At 45.0% G+C, this 18636-nt stretch overlaps 1 protein-coding gene across 2 annotated transcripts in view; it reads right to left on the bottom strand.

Moving 5' to 3' along the window:
• LOC118206860 (netrin receptor UNC5D-like) overlaps window positions 1-18636 on the bottom strand; it is a 169279-nt gene that overhangs the window by 16691 nt on the left and 133952 nt on the right. The window contains exons 5-11 of one of the 2 annotated variants that reach the window (XM_035379994.1): window positions 17637-17817; window positions 16566-16733; window positions 12707-12871; window positions 11995-12027; window positions 7216-7401; window positions 3573-3932; window positions 1720-1804 (exon numbers count right to left, since the gene is read on the bottom strand). In XM_035379994.1, coding sequence (XP_035235885.1) covers window positions 1720-1804; window positions 3573-3932; window positions 7216-7401; window positions 11995-12027; window positions 12707-12871; window positions 16566-16733; window positions 17637-17817 — 1178 coding nt within the window. The remainder of the gene's footprint in view (window positions 1-1719; window positions 1805-3572; window positions 3933-7215; window positions 7402-11994; window positions 12028-12706; window positions 12872-16565; window positions 16734-17636; window positions 17818-18636) is intronic. The other variant, XM_035379995.1, reaches the window with a different exon arrangement.

The raw sequence follows: 18636 nt of genomic DNA, 5'->3' as shown, positions 1-18636 counted from the left end.
GCTCTCAGGTTGACAGCCGGAGAGGCCCACAACATGGGAGTCTGGGGTAAACAGCCTCTCGCTTATCGAGGCGCGCTAGCGCTTCCGAGGGACCCGCCAAGACAGATTGGACATCACAGGCGCCGTCCATTCCTCAGCCCGCTAAGCTTCTCCCGCGTTACCTCAGATCTCCGTCGACCGCGGGAGCGGCAGGAGTAAAAAATGACTGGGGCTCGGGCCCTCTCGGTTTGACACCGCAGAACCGTTTCAGGACAAAATTCAATTGTTTGGTTTGTTTTTGCCAAAGACTGACATTATTAATGTTTATGCCCTCCGTGCGTTTTTTGGCACATCGTTTGTTTATATAACCTGGCAGTCAGTCACTCTGCAGGTTAACTCAGACGGCTGCATGAGGAGTGAAAAAATCCTACTTTGAAAATAAATGAGAGCAGCTGGGGACTTGTGTGTGCATGTGCGGTGTTTTTATTCCCGCATTGGTAACTAATGGGGACTGAACTTTGACCCCCGTAAGAGACGGAGGTAAAGTGGAACTTCAGCAAAGTAGAAATACTTGAAGAATTCAACCCCCCTTTCCCAAAGACGGCACCAGTCCATCAAAGGGATATTACCTTGCAAAATAGAGACATATCAAGCTGAATGTCAGGTGGAGTGGCAGTGAGTCTGCCATAATTCTATAGGCAAACAGAATTTTACATTACACGCAGGAGGGTCATATTTAAAACCTCACTGGATTTTGAGATCTCTCTCAAAAATTATAAAAGTAAACTATGCGGCTCTGCACGGAGTCTTGAAACGCAGTGCAAAAATGGCTTGTATTTGTGTGGCCGTCCACATAATTGCCAAATTTTTTCACCTGCCCCATCAGTAGTCAGTCTAGCGTACACTGCTTCAGGATTCAGATGGCCTATTCTAGCGAAGAGTAACTTTCTGCAGTGCAGTGCACGTTCTGGGCCGAGTGACCTCCTGCAATGCTACCTGGGAAATGGTCATCCCAATCATGACACCTCAAAGATTCCTCCTGTGGAGAGTGCAAGATGAGGCTAGGAAGCCTGCTGGGCTCCTTCTGTCAGGGACTGAGAGGCGGAGGGAGAGAAGAAAAGAGAGAGGAGAGAGAAAGTAGGAGGGTGACAGGAAGGTGAAAGTAGAAAGGGTGGAACCTCAGCTGGAAGTCGAGTATATTGCGGCCTTCTGCATCTCGGTAAACCCTCATCCGCCCGTGGAAAAAAAATAAATCATATCATTCTCAGATACTTCTCCGCTGTTTACTTCACCAAACCTTACTCGTGGTGCCACATGCGGCGTATGGATTGAGTGTATTTCAGGAACCAATCAATTCTGTTCTGATCATTATCAGCAGGAACAGGACATGTTCTTGTATTTACGCAGGGAGCAGGTGTGTTGAAGGAAGTGAAGAGCTTATTTTGCCTGAGCTAGGGACCAAAACATTCCCACTCCACACTAAAGGGGCATTATCACACTGCCAAAAGGTCTGGCCTCTTAATGTGCTTAACCAGTCAGCCAGTAACTTTGCTGCATTCAAATAATAAAAAAAATAAAATAAAATGCAGGACATGTGCAGTTTGGGCACGTTATACTTTTAAAGTGGCTGTAGGAGTACTAGGCCTAGAAGAAATGTGATTTGATCTCCCAGGGAGTGGGGGAGAGAGATTGCAGCGTGGTGGGTGTGAGGGACTGGTGGGGGGGAGGGGCAAGCCTTACCTGTTTTCCTCTTGATTGATGATCATATACATTTCCCAGGAAGTGTCCTCTGCAATCGCCCCATGCGGCACCAGCAGGCTGACTCCTGCAAAAAATGCACAGAAAACTTTTGGGCGGAGACAAGGGCAGCAGGGGTAATAGGTAGACCCCCAGGGGAAGGAGGGTCACACCCCTCTGCTGTAAGCTGTCATCTTCTTTGTTTATATTCGCTGAACACCGCCGTGGGCAACACTTAAGATGTGCGTCTGTGTTTACGATTACGGGTAGAGTACTGCGCATATTCACTGTGAGCACTCTCCAGTGCCTCTAGTGTTTAAATATGATTACGGGGGCTGGTCACTAAGTCTGAGACAAAGAGGCAGTGGTTGAGGTCCATTAACATGGCACTACTGCACCAGAGACCCCTGCATTCACTTCCAAATGGTGCGGCCGCTCGACATTTAAACCTTCTGGTAGTTTTCGACCAAATCAGGTGATGTTAATTGTTTATTATTAAATATGTTTTCCCCCAGACAGCACAGAAGACGCAGCAATAATTATTTCAACATTCCAACGCAAAAGCCCACTCCTTCACGTAACAGTGTATTGACAGGCCTTAGGTAACAAACAAGGCTGGAGGGAGGATAATAAAGCAGATACTAGCACTAATAAATGTGCTGGTTATGTCTCCACATGAGAAGAGTGGGAAAAAAAAAAAAAAAAAAACTTGAGTGTGGAGTTCATGTCTTTTCCCCCTTAAAACTTGCCACTCCACCAGTTAGCTTTCATCAAACAAACACCTGCTACCCTGTCAGGCTTTTTATTGGAGATGGCAGCGGGAGCAGCCCTTCAGGAGCTCTTAAATCATCGCTGTGGCACAGACTGTAATGCTGCCCCGAACAATTACTCAGCCCGGTGCCAATCCAGCCTGCCAAAGCAAGCTGTGCCACGAGGGAGGAGTGTACCTGATTACGTGCGCGCACGCGAGTGAGTGTGTGTGTGTTCGCATGTCTGTCGATGCATGTGCTGTGTGTGTCTCGACTGAGCGTGCTTTGACTGTACCTCCATTAGAAAACGCAAGATCGGGTTGCTCAACTGGATGAACCTGCGCTACCCCAAAAAAAATGTAACTAGGTGCGCTAATGACTCCGGCAACTCGGCGGTAAGAGCGGACCACTTCTGCAGCGGTGTTCTCCCACTCAGTCCCCTTTCATCAAGCTGGAGAAGCCCGCTTTCTGCCCACCTCTCGAGTGCTTCTGAGAGTGCTTCACTCGCGAGAACCTTGGAGAGTTATGCAGTCGAGCGACACTGATGGACTATTGACCCCGGCGGCAGTTACGGCCCGCGCAAAACTCTCCCGCCGATTGCGTCTGCTTTTAACCTCACGAAAAAGGATATCGGAGGGTGCTAGGGCCGTCTGGAGAACGCCGCCGATCTCTGGCGGTTGGAAAAACCGCCAGGCTGTTTACCTTCCTCCCCAGCCCTGTCAGTGCGTTTCTCAGAAGACGGGGCTGCACGGAGGCACTGTCTGACATCCCTTTCCCTGCACATAGAATGTTGCTGCCTGTCAGGTCTGTAAAATGCACAGTGTGTGTATTTTTTTCTCCCTCTAAAACCTTTGATTGAGGATGATGGGACAGAATGCCTGTTGTCGAAATGGTTCATATGTTTATGTATATGCTCAGCATGGTACCATTTCACCCTGGGACATATTTTCCTGCAGTTCTGCAAGGCAACAGCAGAGCCTTTCATAACAAAGCCTTTCTGTGCTGCGTGGCACACACACACACACACACACACATAAATAAAGATGTAACTGTCGGTAGCCCCATCTCTCTCTCTCTCTCTCTCTCTCTGGCTTGTACATAGCGCACCTGTGTTAGGCACCACCAACCGTCCGCCCAGATTCCCGAATATGCCCACAGTCCTCAGTTCCGCTTTAGAGGGCGTGACAGGGGCGGTGGGGGTGAGCAGGTTCTTCTTGCGGCTCTCCACGGTGCTGTAGTCTCGCTGCAGCCCCCTGGGGAAGGTCTCTGGGTGGCCTTTGACGTGGTACTCCGCCCGGTCCGCCACCCCCAGTGACACCATGAAGGAACTCTGAACTTTGACCTTGATGTCAGGCAGGGGGTCAAACAGCTCCTTGTCCATGGAGTCCTGGAAACAAATGGGGCTGCTGTAGGTGCGGCCCCCCGTCAGGTCCGGCTGGATGGAGGAGTTGAGAAGAAGCGGATTTCCTGCAGAGAGAAAGAGAGAGGAGAGCCAACATGGCAGCCTCATCACCCATGCGATGTTTGAGCCTGAACTCAAGACCCTGGTAACTGAGCAGTTACGTCACTGTGAAGGACCTGAGGATGGGTCCATCTGAAACACAATACCGTCCCAGAAAATGCAGCATCAGTAACACTATACTGGGGCCTTGCATGTAAAAAACCGGCGGTGGCAGTGATACATTCAAATATATGAATAAGTCAGCAGTGAATTAAACAACGAACACAATAATAATGAATTCAGTCTCTGTCCTTCCAAAGCAACCCAAAAAATGAACCTCAGCCAGTGATCAAAGAGAGCAGGCAACCATGAATAAAACCGCTCTGTTCCAAGTTCCCTTTGATTATGCTTGAGGCCAGCGTCACCTCTGGCCTCTCGGATGGCACAGTTTCACCCGGCAAACACAAATTAAAGATCAGGAATAAAAGATGTCTTTTTCCCAGCATCCAGCGGGGCAAAGGGCATTCGGTGACCTTTGTGTGAATGAAGCGCCCAGCTCCTTGGTTCCTGGCACAAGCTCAAGTGGACCTTGGAGGGAGGTCCTCGACCGGGACCAGCAGGGCACCCGCCCTGCCCGTCTGGCAGAGCTGTGCCCGCGGAGCCCCGGGACCCGTCTTTCCAAGGTAACGCTGGCGACGAGCAGACCTGGCTGCCCAGCTGTTGCCTAGCGAGGGGTTGGAGATCGGAGGCTAATGATGTTTTATTTTTAGGGGAATTACTGGTTAATTACTTGCGTGTGTGTGTGTGTGTGTATGTAGTGGGGGGATGTATCATTGATGATCAGGACATTTGAATATCGTACAAGAGACAGTTAAGTAGAATTACATTCTAATTATATATGCATAAATGGTTTCCTACAGTAGAGGGTAATCATCTTGTAATTTCTCAGTTGTATTTTGATATCTAATGAGTAAAGAAACAATAAATCCCACAATACATTAAGACCACAATAAGAAATAATGAGGACAATGTTTTTAATTATCAGCATTCAAGGCGATTATGATACAAGATAGCAAGCGTACTGCCTGGTGAAAGTGCGTTTTGAGAGTGGTAATTTGAAACTAATATTAGAAAAACAGCCATTATCAAGAATGAGCAATGATTAGAACACCAAGACATGTTACAAATGTGACTGTACTCTTAGTGAATCAAAACCCACAATATTTTTCCAGCAGATTGGAGAGAACCGCTAAACGAAAATACATTTTCCCGTGCATTTCTGAAACTAACAAAGAGAAACATCGAACGTTAATTCCTCTCTAGAGGAAAATCTGACAAACTGTTAACCGCGTATCTCTAAAAAGGTGGCGCCATATGGAAATGTGAGATCGAGAAGCAGGGAGCTAATGAAATGGGCCTCACGTTTCATAACTTGGGGGAATAGGAACTCTGATTAAAAATCACTCGGAGGGTTGGATTTCACAGGCATCGCTAAAGCGGAAAGACAGGGGAAAAATGGCTGAAAACTGATTCTCTATCCTGGTGCACACCGAGAGTCCCACGCACACACAGCTGAAGTCATACCTTCCAAGAGGTTTTTTTTCCCCTCCCCCCTTAAAGCAATTACATGGCTTGAAGTGCTGCCGACTCCCGCATTTATGCATCTCCATAAAGGAAACGCTTTTCCCTCTATAATTTGGTTGGTAAATTAGTCCCTTGAAGTCAGACATCGACTAAGCAAGTTACCTGATGTAGAACAACCGCTATTCACTGGCATGGAATTTCCTTATTTGGCAAAGTAGTCATATTTGTAAATATTTGCACAGAGGATGACAAATGTGGTATAATCCTTTTAACGAGAAACAGCTGCGGAAAGTGAAAATGGTTGGCATCAAAAAAAGCAACGCCGCTGCTTATTCTTGCACGTGCAAGAAAATGTTATTGGAGAGATTAAACCGTTTGGTGCTATTTTACGCTTGCAAACTCTCATTTAAAAAAAAAATGTCTAAGCTTATCATGCAGACATCCTCAAACATGTCTGCAATGTTATTTCTGCTAGTGGCAGAAGTGAAATTATCAGCAGCTAAACCAATGCCTATTTACGTGCAATATTCAATGAAAGAAGCTGTATCTTACATAGCAGAGTCCATGTCTATATTATTAAACATTTTGAATGTTTGAAACATTGAAAAAGCCTATGAAAGTTTTGAGGATATGGTGTTTTTCAGAATTATTTTTTATGATGTTAGAAACAATTTATTACATTTCTTTATGACACTTGCTCTCATTACACGTGGATATTTAAATCTGAACAGCAGCATAAAATACTAAATTGTGACATTTCTCATACAATGTTCACATAACTTCTTTGACATCCCATCACTCATGCTAGACATGTAACATAATTCAGATCATAAAGCATACTAGATATACTGCAACATGAATTTCCACTGATCAAACCGCTATTAACTGTTTATCCTAATCAGTGCAAGAGATCAGTCCTTGTATCGCCATGGGGTTCTTGCAAATTCTTGCTGTAACTGAGACTCAGATTCTGGCCAGTGGAAAGCAGGGAGGGTGGCTCTAAAAAGCCGGCCTACTTAAACAGAATTGATGGCCCGAAGGATGTGGCTTGGCTCGGCCAGTTTCCCTGCCCCCCCCATCCCCCCAGCAGGGTGAGGCGCGAGGCATGAGTGAGCTCCCCGGCCCCGGGAAAGGGGGGAGAAGGGAGGCGCGGCCGGGCTTCAGCCGGCCCCCCAGCCTTTCCGCGACGCCACAGGAAACGATCTGGAAATTTATCACCCTCCGCTGAGATGGCCATCACTTCTGCTAACCCAGAAGTGTCAGCGGGCAGAAATATGGACGCCCGTACCGCGGCAGTCTGGGACACGAGGCCACAGACGCGGAAGGTAAACAGGAGTTATTACGGCATGCCGCGAAAATGGAACTGATGTTCACCGTTCCATTCTCTTCGCATTTATCCATCGGTGATGGGTGGAGAAGAGGTGGTCCCACACGTTTTGATGTGTGGTCAGTGAAGAACTGGAGAATCTGCCCATTAAGGATAAACTACAGAAGTAAACAATAAAGAACACAGAGCCCAGTCTGCCAACAGACAATAGAAGCAGATACTGGAACTGTAGTCTGTATATGAAGGGATTTATTAAGCACATACCATGGACATACAAAATCTGTGCAAACATAAACATTCATCAAGCATGGTAGTAATTAGGACAATGCCCACTAACACGGTGAGCCTATTTGGTCATATTTGTCACTGGGCTCCTTCCCGAAATCCTTTGCGCTCACCTTGTCTGGTGGTCTTGAAGTTGAAGGACTGAAAGCCTCCCGTCAGCGCAGAGGAGTCGATAACGTCCACCCCGTAGTCGCTCTGGTTTTTCCGGTACAAAGTGACAGCCACCACGAGGACGGCCACAGCGATGACCCCTGCCGCCAAGCCAGAGTAAAGGGCCACGTCGTTAGTGCCCTCCATACCTAGGACACACACAGAGAGAAAGGGGGTGGGGGGAGCGTCACTCTAAGGGTCATCCTCAAATGCTTGCGTCAACAGCAAATACGCTGAAAGGATTTCAACCCAGCCAGGACAGAATTAGAAACGGCAGAGGAGGCACTTGATGGAGAAGGTCAGTCGGCGGGAAGTTGTCAGGCTTGTCTTGACGAAGGTCATACTGACATGAAAGCGCTTCCCTCCCCCCACCCCCCCCCAGTCGGTATGCAACATGCAGGGCAGTTCCACACAAACTCAATGAAAGCAGAAAATACCCTGTCAATGGATCTCTCCATTACACTGACAACCCAATAACTGGATTGAACTTGCTTTGTTTTTGACAGCCATTGGAAAATGTGCCAACACGTTATGATCAATGGAGATCTCGGGGATAGTCAAGACTAGGACAAACCTATTTAACCTTGAAAGAACTTTACTCCATTACCCAGTGCTGAGAATGCAGAAACAGCCCACTGATTCCATCAAGGTCCGATGCACATTAAGCCAATATGACACTATTGCAAGGGAGAGTGAGCTCCTCACAGACCCACAGCAAAATAACATAGGGAGAGAATGAGGGAAGAAGACCACATGTAGAATTTTATATCTATAGAAACAAATGTAATACAGCCCTGCTAAGGAGACCAACACATGCTACACATGAGTTTGAGCAATGACAGAGATTTGCTACCCTTTGCACACTGAAATCAAGGGAAATTAATTTTAAGCACCGGCTGGACATCTTGTTTATGAATAAAGACACTAATTCCATTGTAGTTATTTTTGCATCCCAGTCCCAATTTGTCTTTCCTTCAAATTTGATTAAAATTCTCCTGGCCTTCTCAAGTCTCTCGAAGGTTTTACTTTTCTACTGAAAAGTTTGAACAGTATTAAAGCTGTCTGTGTATTACCACCTGAACACTTTTCTCTGGGGGCAGGAAGGGGGGGGGGGGGGGGTTCACAGATTAAACAGTCATTCTATCATTCAAACACATTTCAATATGTTGGTCGGCACTGAAGGGTCCTTCATGTTAATTTGCCCTGACCCGTTTGGCGATTGGTGGCTAACGTGGAACCACAGTGTGGTTGTGAATGCTAGCACGCATTCTCCGCTCACTTCTTTAATCGCCGACGCCTTGGCACTCCAGATTTCCACACAGGTACAGGACACCTGTTTGGCTGGATCCTGCCTCCCCCTTGGCCTCCTCCCTCCCTTTCCCCCTGTGAGACAAACTGCAGATGGAAATGATTCTGCCGCGTGCTACGGGGCACGGAGGGCATTCCCCAACAAACAGTAGTTCTGAGAGCCAGGAGCTGAGCTGTCGCACAGCCTCAGGGGGTAGCAGACACCTCTGGGAGGCCTGGCAACCAGAGACTGACATCAGCGCGCTCACAAACCGCTCAGGGAAGGGCTCGCTAAAGGACTGTGTGACTCACGAGATGATTTCATGACTGTAAAAGGTTGCAAAAACCCAAGACGTGTAATGTGGGTTTTACAATACACTTGCAACAGGCCGTCAGGGGCGACATAGCTCAGGAGGTAAGACCGATTGTCCGGCAGTCGGAGGGTTGCCGGTTCAAACCCCGCCCTGGGCATGTCGAAGTGTCCTTGAGCAAGACACCTAACCCCTAACCCCTAACTGCTCTGGCGAATGAGAGGCATCAATTGTAAAGCGCTTTGGATAAAAGCGCTATATAAATGCAGTCCATTTACCATTTACCTATAGCAACACAGTGCCATTGTGTGTGCCACAGTGATTATGTCATTTTATTCGGTCGCCACATAGATTTCTTACAGGTTTGCACAGAAATGTGAGGAGAAGATGGGTTCATTTATGGGTTCCAGCTAATTCACAGATGTCCCTGATATGATTGATATTAACTATAAATAATCATATTAGTGCTATTCACCGGCAACAACAATACCAACAACAATAACAAGAAAAACTCCTAAAAAAGCCATTTGTGATTCAGTGCAAAGTTAGTTGCCTATATCATGCTGATGCAATGTGGAGACATGCATACTATTTACTGTGGCTGCTTTAAATTCTTCAAAACAAAACATCATCTGCAAAACAGACCGAGACTGGATATTTCTAGCAATCGCTTTGCTTTTCCAGCTCACTGATAAATTATTAAACTTCACAGACATAGCCAACTGTGCCATCCACTCCCCTAAAGCTGGCAGCGATGAATGCACTTGCTACTTTGGCTGTAGCTCTTCAGGTGATTCATCCTCTGCACAAGAAAATATGTATATATTTTTATCTGCTTCTGGTTCGGTACTGGGAGCTTGTCTAGGTTGATGCTCTGATGCAAGACCTGTCCCCTAATTTCTGGGTGTATGCTTTGCTAATGAGCCAACGGGCAGTTACATCAGGAAAATAATGCTATATATAAATAATGGGATCTGATGCTGGCTATTCAAGCCAATTCAAAAAGTGACAAATAACATAACACTGGGTAGACCTTACTAGAAAATAACAAAATGACATTGAATCAGTCTTTTTGTTTGTTTTCACTAGGCAAGATCGTAAAAAAGAAATAGGACTTCATAGTCTCCCATACACAGCATTTTCATTTTTACTTGAGTAATATATCACGTAAAACAAACTACAAATAAAAGCTAAGTAAACTAGAGTGAGACTGGAGTTGAGACTAATTTAATATAAACTTCAAATTCTCTGACATGCAGTGCTTTCATTTGCCTACTTTTTCTAAATCCATAGGTGATTCCTTTTACCAGGTGAGGTGTAATGTCTATTTAATTTAAGATTTCATGGATTCTGACATGCAGTGTCTCCATTTTCACTCTGTTTAGGGGGTAGAGGATGGATCTGGACTGTGGGATGCATGACACGTTGATTACAATAATTTTCACTTGCTGATTACTGAAAAGAATTGGGCAATATGTTCTTAGTGAAACTGCCCCTTAGTGAGCTTAATTTAAAACTATAATACGGCCTCATCATCCTCCATTGTTTGTAATGAACAGTTTAATCAAACCACACATTTCCTCTTGAGCCTTCTTTGCTATGAATGCCCCTTGGTCAGCTACTTAGTGCAGATTAATAGACAGCCATAGCTGATATGCTACGATGAGACAGACAGGTAGACCAACGGACAGATAAACAGTTATAAATAGCTGGAGTGAGAAAATGGCACACATAGTACTACACATTCTAAGAAAGGTCAAAGGTCAGAGACTGGGGACAGATACAATGCTAAAGATAGCAGCCCTGAGATCAAAGCCTAGCCAGCTTCTTCGCCAGATGCTTGGTGTCCCTTCGGAGCACTCTGCTCTCAATCACTGCGGCTCTTTGTTTACGGTTAGGCCGCCACCATGCACTTGTTATGAGAGTACGCCATGCTAATGAAGTCTCTCTAAATGAATGTGATTGTACCACCGTCGCCGCACCACCTGACAATCATTTAAAAGGTGTCTGGGCTATGCAACCGAGGACCCCCTGATTTCCGCTGGGGATTGTGAGGACGCATACTGCTATGCAATAAATTAGCCCATTTGCAATAATTACACTCCATTAATTCCCTTCAATACAGCACATGTTCAGTTGCCACTAATGATCAGTCGCTCCATTCAGTCCTGGAAGAGCACTGTCACCCAGAAAGGAGAAAGCAGGGTTGGGCTGTGGAAAAACAATTGGAAAGTTCTCTCAACTGACGGGCTGATGAGATGGGCAAAAGCTGATCAATCAAATGGGGGTGAGTCAGTGGACCAGCTCTTCATTTTCAGAACGGTGAGTGTTTCATCTTGAGCGCTAGATTAATGCTATCCAAAAGACTGTATTAGAGTTTCTATTCTCAATGTTCCTTTCTGAGGCTGCTTTCAGTTCTTCAGCTCTTCACATGAACATATTTGCAGACCACATTCAGTCTTCAGTCTCAGATTGCACAAACTTCTTGCAGACAGCACGCCAAACTGAAAAGGCATGAGTTGCTGGGCATTGAGGCTTGCTTGTACATATGTTACATTTTTATAATACTTTGGCAAAGTTTCAAGGCTGAAGATGAAACAATCAGGTTTCTTACAACCAGTCTTACTTTGTTTGATGAACACTGCCAGATGAGAGATGGTCTATGAAACTGAATGGCATGATGGGAACCTTCCTCGAAAACTCTTGGGGACATTTTCCAAACTTTGGTGGAATTTCTTCCCAGAAATAATTTTGATTGAAAGAAACCCCAAACAAAAAAACTCAAAAATGTGCCTGGTTGAAAACTCAGAATGGAGATAGCTGTTTTGGAATCAACAGTAAGACCTAGAGAGCAAAGAGATCAATCTCCACTGCAGTACATCTGCATGGGCATCCCATTATGTCAAAAATGCAAAGCTGCATTTGAAACAATAAGAAATGGTCCTCCAAACAATGGCTGCTGATTTAGCCTCTTTCAAGGGACCCTGAAGTTATATAAAAAAAATATTACAGGACAACGCGCATGGTAGACTCATTCTACAGAGGGATGTGGTTCAGTAAGTGAAATCCAAATTTTAGTTAGTTTTTTTTGTGAGTGAGGCAAGGGGGAATATGACATACGTAAAACAGGAAAGAAAGACTCACTTTGAGGCTCTACATCGTGTAGCAGCTTTCGATCTGCAAAGACAGAGAGAGAATGAGAGAGGCAATTAAACTCCGTTCCTGTGCGAAGCCATTGCGCGTTGCGAAAATCAGACAATGCTACAGCGTCTCCTATAGCACCAACAGACACATCTAAGATAATGATGTGCGCCATCATTACCAGTGTTATGCAACGATTTGATTAGGGAGGGACTGGCGAACAGATCCGCTGGGCACTCCTGGCCTCATTGTCTTTCTCCTTAATCAGGAGATACTGAAAGATTATTGATCACGATGCTGTTTGCAATAAAAGAAATATGGAGGGAGACAAGAAAAAGACACCACAACCACGGAAATGGCACAATAAACCAAGCCATCAACATGGTCCATGGACATTTGATTGCTTGCCATGATTTACTTCCCTTGTCTTGTCCAACGACAGCATCGATTGTGCTCGTTAGTTTCAGTACCCAGGCGCGGCTTGGGGAAGGCAGTGGATGGCTGACGATGATGATGATAACGATGGAAACGTGAAAGGCGATGGCAGCGATGATGGATGCGTTTGCGGTGGCCATTAGGCTAACAGAGGTGTGAGGGACTTACTCTGGGTGGATGCGTTTGCGGTAGCCACTGCGCTAACGGGAGATGCGAGGGACTCACTGGGTGGATGCGGTTGCGGTAGCCATTGCGCTAATGGGAGACGCAAGGGACTTACTCTGGGTGCAGAGTCCCCCGGTGCAGTTCTCGGCAGCCTGGCCGGCCCCCTCGCAGAGCTTGCCGCCGTGCCTGGGCGCCGGCGCCAGGCACTCCCTCCGCCGCTGCCGCTCGCAGTCCGGGCTGCACACGGTCCACTCGCTCCACTCCTCCCAGCCGCCGTCCACTGCAGAACACAAGGCGGGTGGCGGCAGTGCACCGTAACGGTTAGAGAACCCAGCCTGTAACTCAGAAGTCGAAGGTTTGATTCCAAGGTGGGGCACTATGCCGTTGTACCCTTGAGCAAGGTAATTAACCTGAATTGCTCCAGTAAATATCCGGCTGTCTAAATAGACTGTATAGACCAAAAAAAAAAAAAAAAAAAAGAATTTATCCCTGCATTCACTCTGGATAAGAGCATCTGCTAAATGTATAAAACAAATTAAGGCACAGGACCTTCACCATTGCTATCATCACTCAAGGATGTGCCCTGCTAAAATAGTGGTCCTTAATCACACAGGACCGTCGGACCTTAAAATTCTGTGCTCTGTCGTCCAAAGCTTTCTAAATAAAAAGAAGATGGATTTCCAAATGACTTCTCTGATCTATCCATGAGATAGGAATTATAGGCCCGAGATCTTGACCATCTTAGTGGCTTATCCTTCGGCTGCATTGTCTACTTCATCAAGAGGGGACCCAGGTTGCTCAGCTCAAATCCTGCAGATACAGGAGGCAGTGCTGGAGGAGTCCCCAGTATTTATTGCCAGTGTGAGCTAAGAAAACCTCCCTTGTGCGCAAGTTCCACAAAGGCCATTTCTTTGGTTTTGTTTTGTCAAGGCTGTAACCACTCCAGTTTTTCATGGTTCCTTCCCCACTAATTTAAATGCAAATGACATGTTTACACTTTGCAGCGGACGTGGAGAGCTTTGGGGAAGTCGATTAGGTCGCTGGGAGTGTATTGTTCTCTCTAGATAACTTTTTTCTAATAGGCTAAGCGCTTCCCCTGGTGATTGACTTTGGCAGCAAAACCATAAATTTGTCAATATAGACGCACACTTAAACAGCGATACTTTTAAGGTTGGGTCAGAGTGAATTCTTCCTCTCATAAAGAAAGCTGCATTAGCTTTCAGGTACTACCTGAAAAAGTAATTTAGACACAAACACGTACGTATATGAAAAATACAATGTTGCACTCACATACGCTTGATTAAACTAAAGTACAGAAAAATAATCTATATTTTAATGTGTATATGATATAAGACTTACATTACAAACAAAAGTTTTCCCCAACAAAAAGTTTTCCTTTTTTAACCAATGAACAGCCACGTTTCTATAGCTGGGCTAAAGCTGAATGTGCATGCGAGTGCATATTGATTTTCAGAGCCGCTTCTGGGATTTCTCTATTGTTCGGCTCCACATCCTTGGTGCCTCAAGCCCAAGTCGCTCTTTTGGCCCTTCGGGTTCTCTCGGCCCTCATTAGGCCAGTAGGAGTAAAGTGGTACGGTCAGGCACGAGGTTATCATAACCAGCTTGTTAGCAGGATGTGGACATTTTCAACAGAAATATGATGTGAACACCGAGGAGGAACTGTCAGGTGTCGGGTGATTTTGGCACGACTGAGGCTTCACGGCAGACTTCAAACCAGGCCGGGCCAGCCGTCTCAATGTTTGGCATGAGGCTGTCGGCGTGAACTTGCTCAAAATTTCTGCTCAGCTTTTCTTTCCAGGCTGCGGAACTACATACTGTTACAAAGTACCATATGAGGTATATTTATTAGCAGTTTATATTATTATAAACAGTATCTGAAAAACTCATCTTTAACGCTAACTTGAGCACAATCATCAACAAAACCCAAACCTGATACATTATTCAAAGATTTTATGTGATTGTTAAAATGAAGTGGATTTGAATTAATTAATAACAGTTAAAGGATCTAATGCTATAAAACCTGCAGTCACAAAGTTAAACCTGTTATCTCAAAATACCTAAAATGGAAACAATAAAACATAAAAAAGTGACTACTAACTGTTACTGAATCTGAAATGCATGTGTACACTCCATTAGAAAAGCGGCCTCACATTAGTTCTCGTAAAATACACAGTAACATAGAAACCTGTGGGCAGCTAATTAAAGTGTGCCCCATAAAACAATGAATGCTTGTTTTGTTACCTTGTATTGTACAATAGCAAGCGAGGCAAAACCTTTCGGCTGCTTCCGAAGCAGGGCTATCCATTAGTCGAGCAAACAGTCAGCGCTCGTTCCGTGACACCGAACGCCGAAAGTCTTTGTTCAGAGAAACGCCGCGGATTAATCAGACGAAGTCCGAGGAAATTTTAAGAGAAGCGTTTACAATAAATTGCTTCAATGCTATGTTAGTGGGAAATGGGCTGCCTACTCAAGCGCGTATTGTGTAACTTGTTCATTTTGCTCCAACCTTTGGGTCGTCTCAGTAGCAAATGATAAAAGTGCACCTCTCCAATACAGTTTAAAGAATTAACCATAAAAAGTAAGTGCAAGAACGTACTGTTTAATTGTCAGTGGCCGTATCACTCATGGCCTTTCAGATGAAAATCAGCACCTCATTTTTATAACAGCAGTTTCAGGTTTCTTTACCTATTCATATATATACTCCACCATTAGTTGTAACATTGTTGATACCCCAATAAATGTAAAACGGATGTATCCATGGCAACGTAAGTGTGCCCTATTCGTTCGGTGTGTTTGTTCATCACCCTCACCCAGCAAATAGGTTCTTAGGCGCCTACTCTATAACCACTACCTTTCATTCATCAATACACTGTAGGCAGCCGGAGATGGGAATTCAACTCACTTCAACAATAAGCAAGTCATAATGAGCAGCAAATAATTTCCCCTCTTTTTCTCACCCGTATGATTGACATTCACATTCTTACATTCACAGGATTCATACTGGCCTATTATTTATGATTTCAATTTTGAACACGTCTGAGTTTTTTTTTTCATTACTGAATGGTGTTATGCGCATTTACCCCTCATTTCATTAATGTGTACATTCAATTAAATGCAGTCCCCCATTATGAGGCATTAGTCAGCATTTTTGCTTCTCATCGCCAACTGCCTTTGTTTGAGACTATAAAATAAAAAGTGACTTAAACTGGATATGGAAAAAATGATACATGGATGGAATCCCAATGGATTCAGTCAGTAAAGAAGCTCAAAATAAATGCAGGGAGGACACTATATCCTAAATGGTAAGTGTTCTGTAATTTGGAAAATAGTCAAAATCACAGCAATGCACATACAGTTCTGCGATAAACTGTAATACAACACAAAGCCTTCAGCTTCTAAACGGTTGGCCACGTTATGCGTTTTATTAATCAGGTTTCTTTTTTAAAGATTAAATTAAAAGGCTATGCACTTTCTTTTCTGTTATTTAAAATTTCGGTGACAATGCAGAAAAAAACAATTGCATTTCTGAGGCTTCCAAGTCCTCCCTTGTGAGAGCCCTGGTGGAGTCAATAACTGATATGCAGGAATGAACAGAAATTGTGGTTAACTGAAATCAGAAAATCAGTACCGAGTACCCCCCCCCAGGGCTTCACTTAATTTGAAGCTGTAATTTTCTTCAGATTGCCTGTATTTAAGAAAAATGTGTTCTTTCAAATCAATTTTCTCTCTAAGAATATAAGTCCGTGACATCATTCTTTTTCTCACACTTGTTACCTTTTTCCTTGGAGCAAACAATGTGCCTGAGATCACAACTCACCTTGTGAAACTTCAAAATGAATTGTTGAATGATAGCAATATAATACATGCTAGGCTACTTCATACATTTTCACAGGAAGAAGTTTGGATCTGGCACCATAAGTCAATCAACATGGGCGAAAGGATCGGAAGCTTACCTGGACAGACAGCATTGCAGGTAATCTTCTGCATGGACATGCCTTCACAGAAAGCACCCCCGTTGAGAGGCGCGGGGTTGGTACACGTGCGTGAGCGTTTCTGAACACCCCTCCCACACCGCACGTTACAAGATGACCACTCTGTCCACAATGACCAGCCACCATTCACTAGAGACAGAAAGGAAAAGGCAAATTAATAAAGAGATATGGACAGAGAGAGAATGAGCGTTACAGAATGGGGGAAAGAGAAGGAGAGATGTGATATAGCTCATGTGGATAAAAACATCACTAGCCCTTTCTGTTTGGAGCCATGAGCAGTATTTCAGCGATGCTGTAGCACCGGCTGAAAGCTCTCCAAGCAGTCCTCGTTAGCAGACCCCTCGTTGCGTCGGCTCTGGCACATATTGCGTTTCCCTGGTGCGCTTGTTTTTAAAGAAAAAAATGCGGTTGCGGTCCTCTGTTTGTGTCATGTTCCGCGGCCCACGCAAACCGCGGCGCAGATGGACCGTGCGCTCGGTTCCCTCGGGCTGCGGAACGCCCAACTGTTTGGATAGCGCACGTCAAAGCCTCGGCGTTTGGCCCTAATTGAGTCTGCCCCCACTTTGTGGTCACAGTCTTCTGTTAACAATTTATCTGTACATGTGGGATGAGTGCATCATACTTATGAATCACAAAAGGGCGGGCAAGGCTACGCAGTTAATGTCTTTAAATTGTATTTGAATACTTTAAAAGCTTTGCCCCCGTTACCTTGCACTATGGCTTCAGCCGAATGAATAATTAATAACGGTAATGGCAAAGATAATAGCAGAAATAAATAACACCATTCTTAAATGGGGATGACCATACATTGGCTCATGCCTTTTTAAAAAGCCAACATTATATTTTAATGGGAAGCTGTAAATTGAGCCTTTCGTTAAAATCCATTACTTCAGAGAGAATGTTGTCCAGCCAGAAGCGCACTGATATTTTTCAAATACAATCACACAGTACAGTATGTCACTTTCGCACACGCTGTTCTGCAGGTTAGTTTCACTGTGCAGCTGCGCTGCCTGCGAACTCTTTGGTCCTCACCGAACACCACGACGGTTGCCGTGGCGCTGCGTCTCTTGGCAACTATGTTGGTAGCCAGGCAGGTGTAGTTCCCCGAATCGGACAGCCGGGCCTCGTTGATGATGAGGTTGTGGTCGGCTCGGGTGTCAATGTTGTCGTCGGTGACGGAATTCACCAGCTCCTCGTTCTTCAGCCACTCCACCTGCCGATGTGCACAGAGAGAGAGAAAGAGAGAGAGAGAGAATTACAAACTTAGTGACGGTTTACTGCTCCCTACACGGGTAAGAAAGCTGCATGGCTGGTTTAGAAAATTGCAATGATTTTCTGGTGGGCCAATGCTTTGAATTTGTCTGTGGGATGACTAATTCATAAAAGGGTTGTGGTGAATTAGAAACAGCAACAACAAAAACAACATCACACACACACACACACACAATGCACAGACACAGACGCACACACACACACACACACACACACTGCACAGACGCAGACACAGGCACACACACACACACAGACACACACACAGTGGAGGGCTGTATGCATACAACCCACTTGAAAATAGCGTAACCGCCAAGCCACGGTGTCAAATTGCTTTGCTTCTTTGCTTTGCTTTCTGCCCCAAAAGGAATAATGGGTGTTGGGAAATCAATGATTCAAGCGTCAAGCTGTCATCAGATTTCTGATGGTAGAGAACACACTCATCCACGTGCTTTTAATTTAATCTGCTCTGTTGCTTTGTTTCACAACCTTGTGGCAGAGCTGACTCCAGCATTCCTGGCTTCCTGGTGTTTTACAGTGAGATGCCTTACCATTTATTTATCTGCTTGTTTAACAAAAAAAAAAAACATTATTTCTTTTAACGAAACATTATTAATTTATGCCGCTTTCATCAACATCTGCTTGAAAAACCAAGTTTGACTGGTTGGCATTCAAACGTAAGGAAATGACTCACTCTGCCAGAGTCGATGCAAAGTGGGGAAGGGGGAGGGGGGGAGCTGACTGGATATAAAAAGGTAGGTAA

This window comes from Anguilla anguilla, chromosome 10 (genome assembly GCF_013347855.1).
Source record: "Anguilla anguilla isolate fAngAng1 chromosome 10, fAngAng1.pri, whole genome shotgun sequence".
In the NCBI taxonomy this organism is placed as follows: Eukaryota; Metazoa; Chordata; class Actinopteri; order Anguilliformes; family Anguillidae; genus Anguilla; species Anguilla anguilla.
This window is presented reverse-complemented; position numbering and strand designations above follow the sequence as displayed.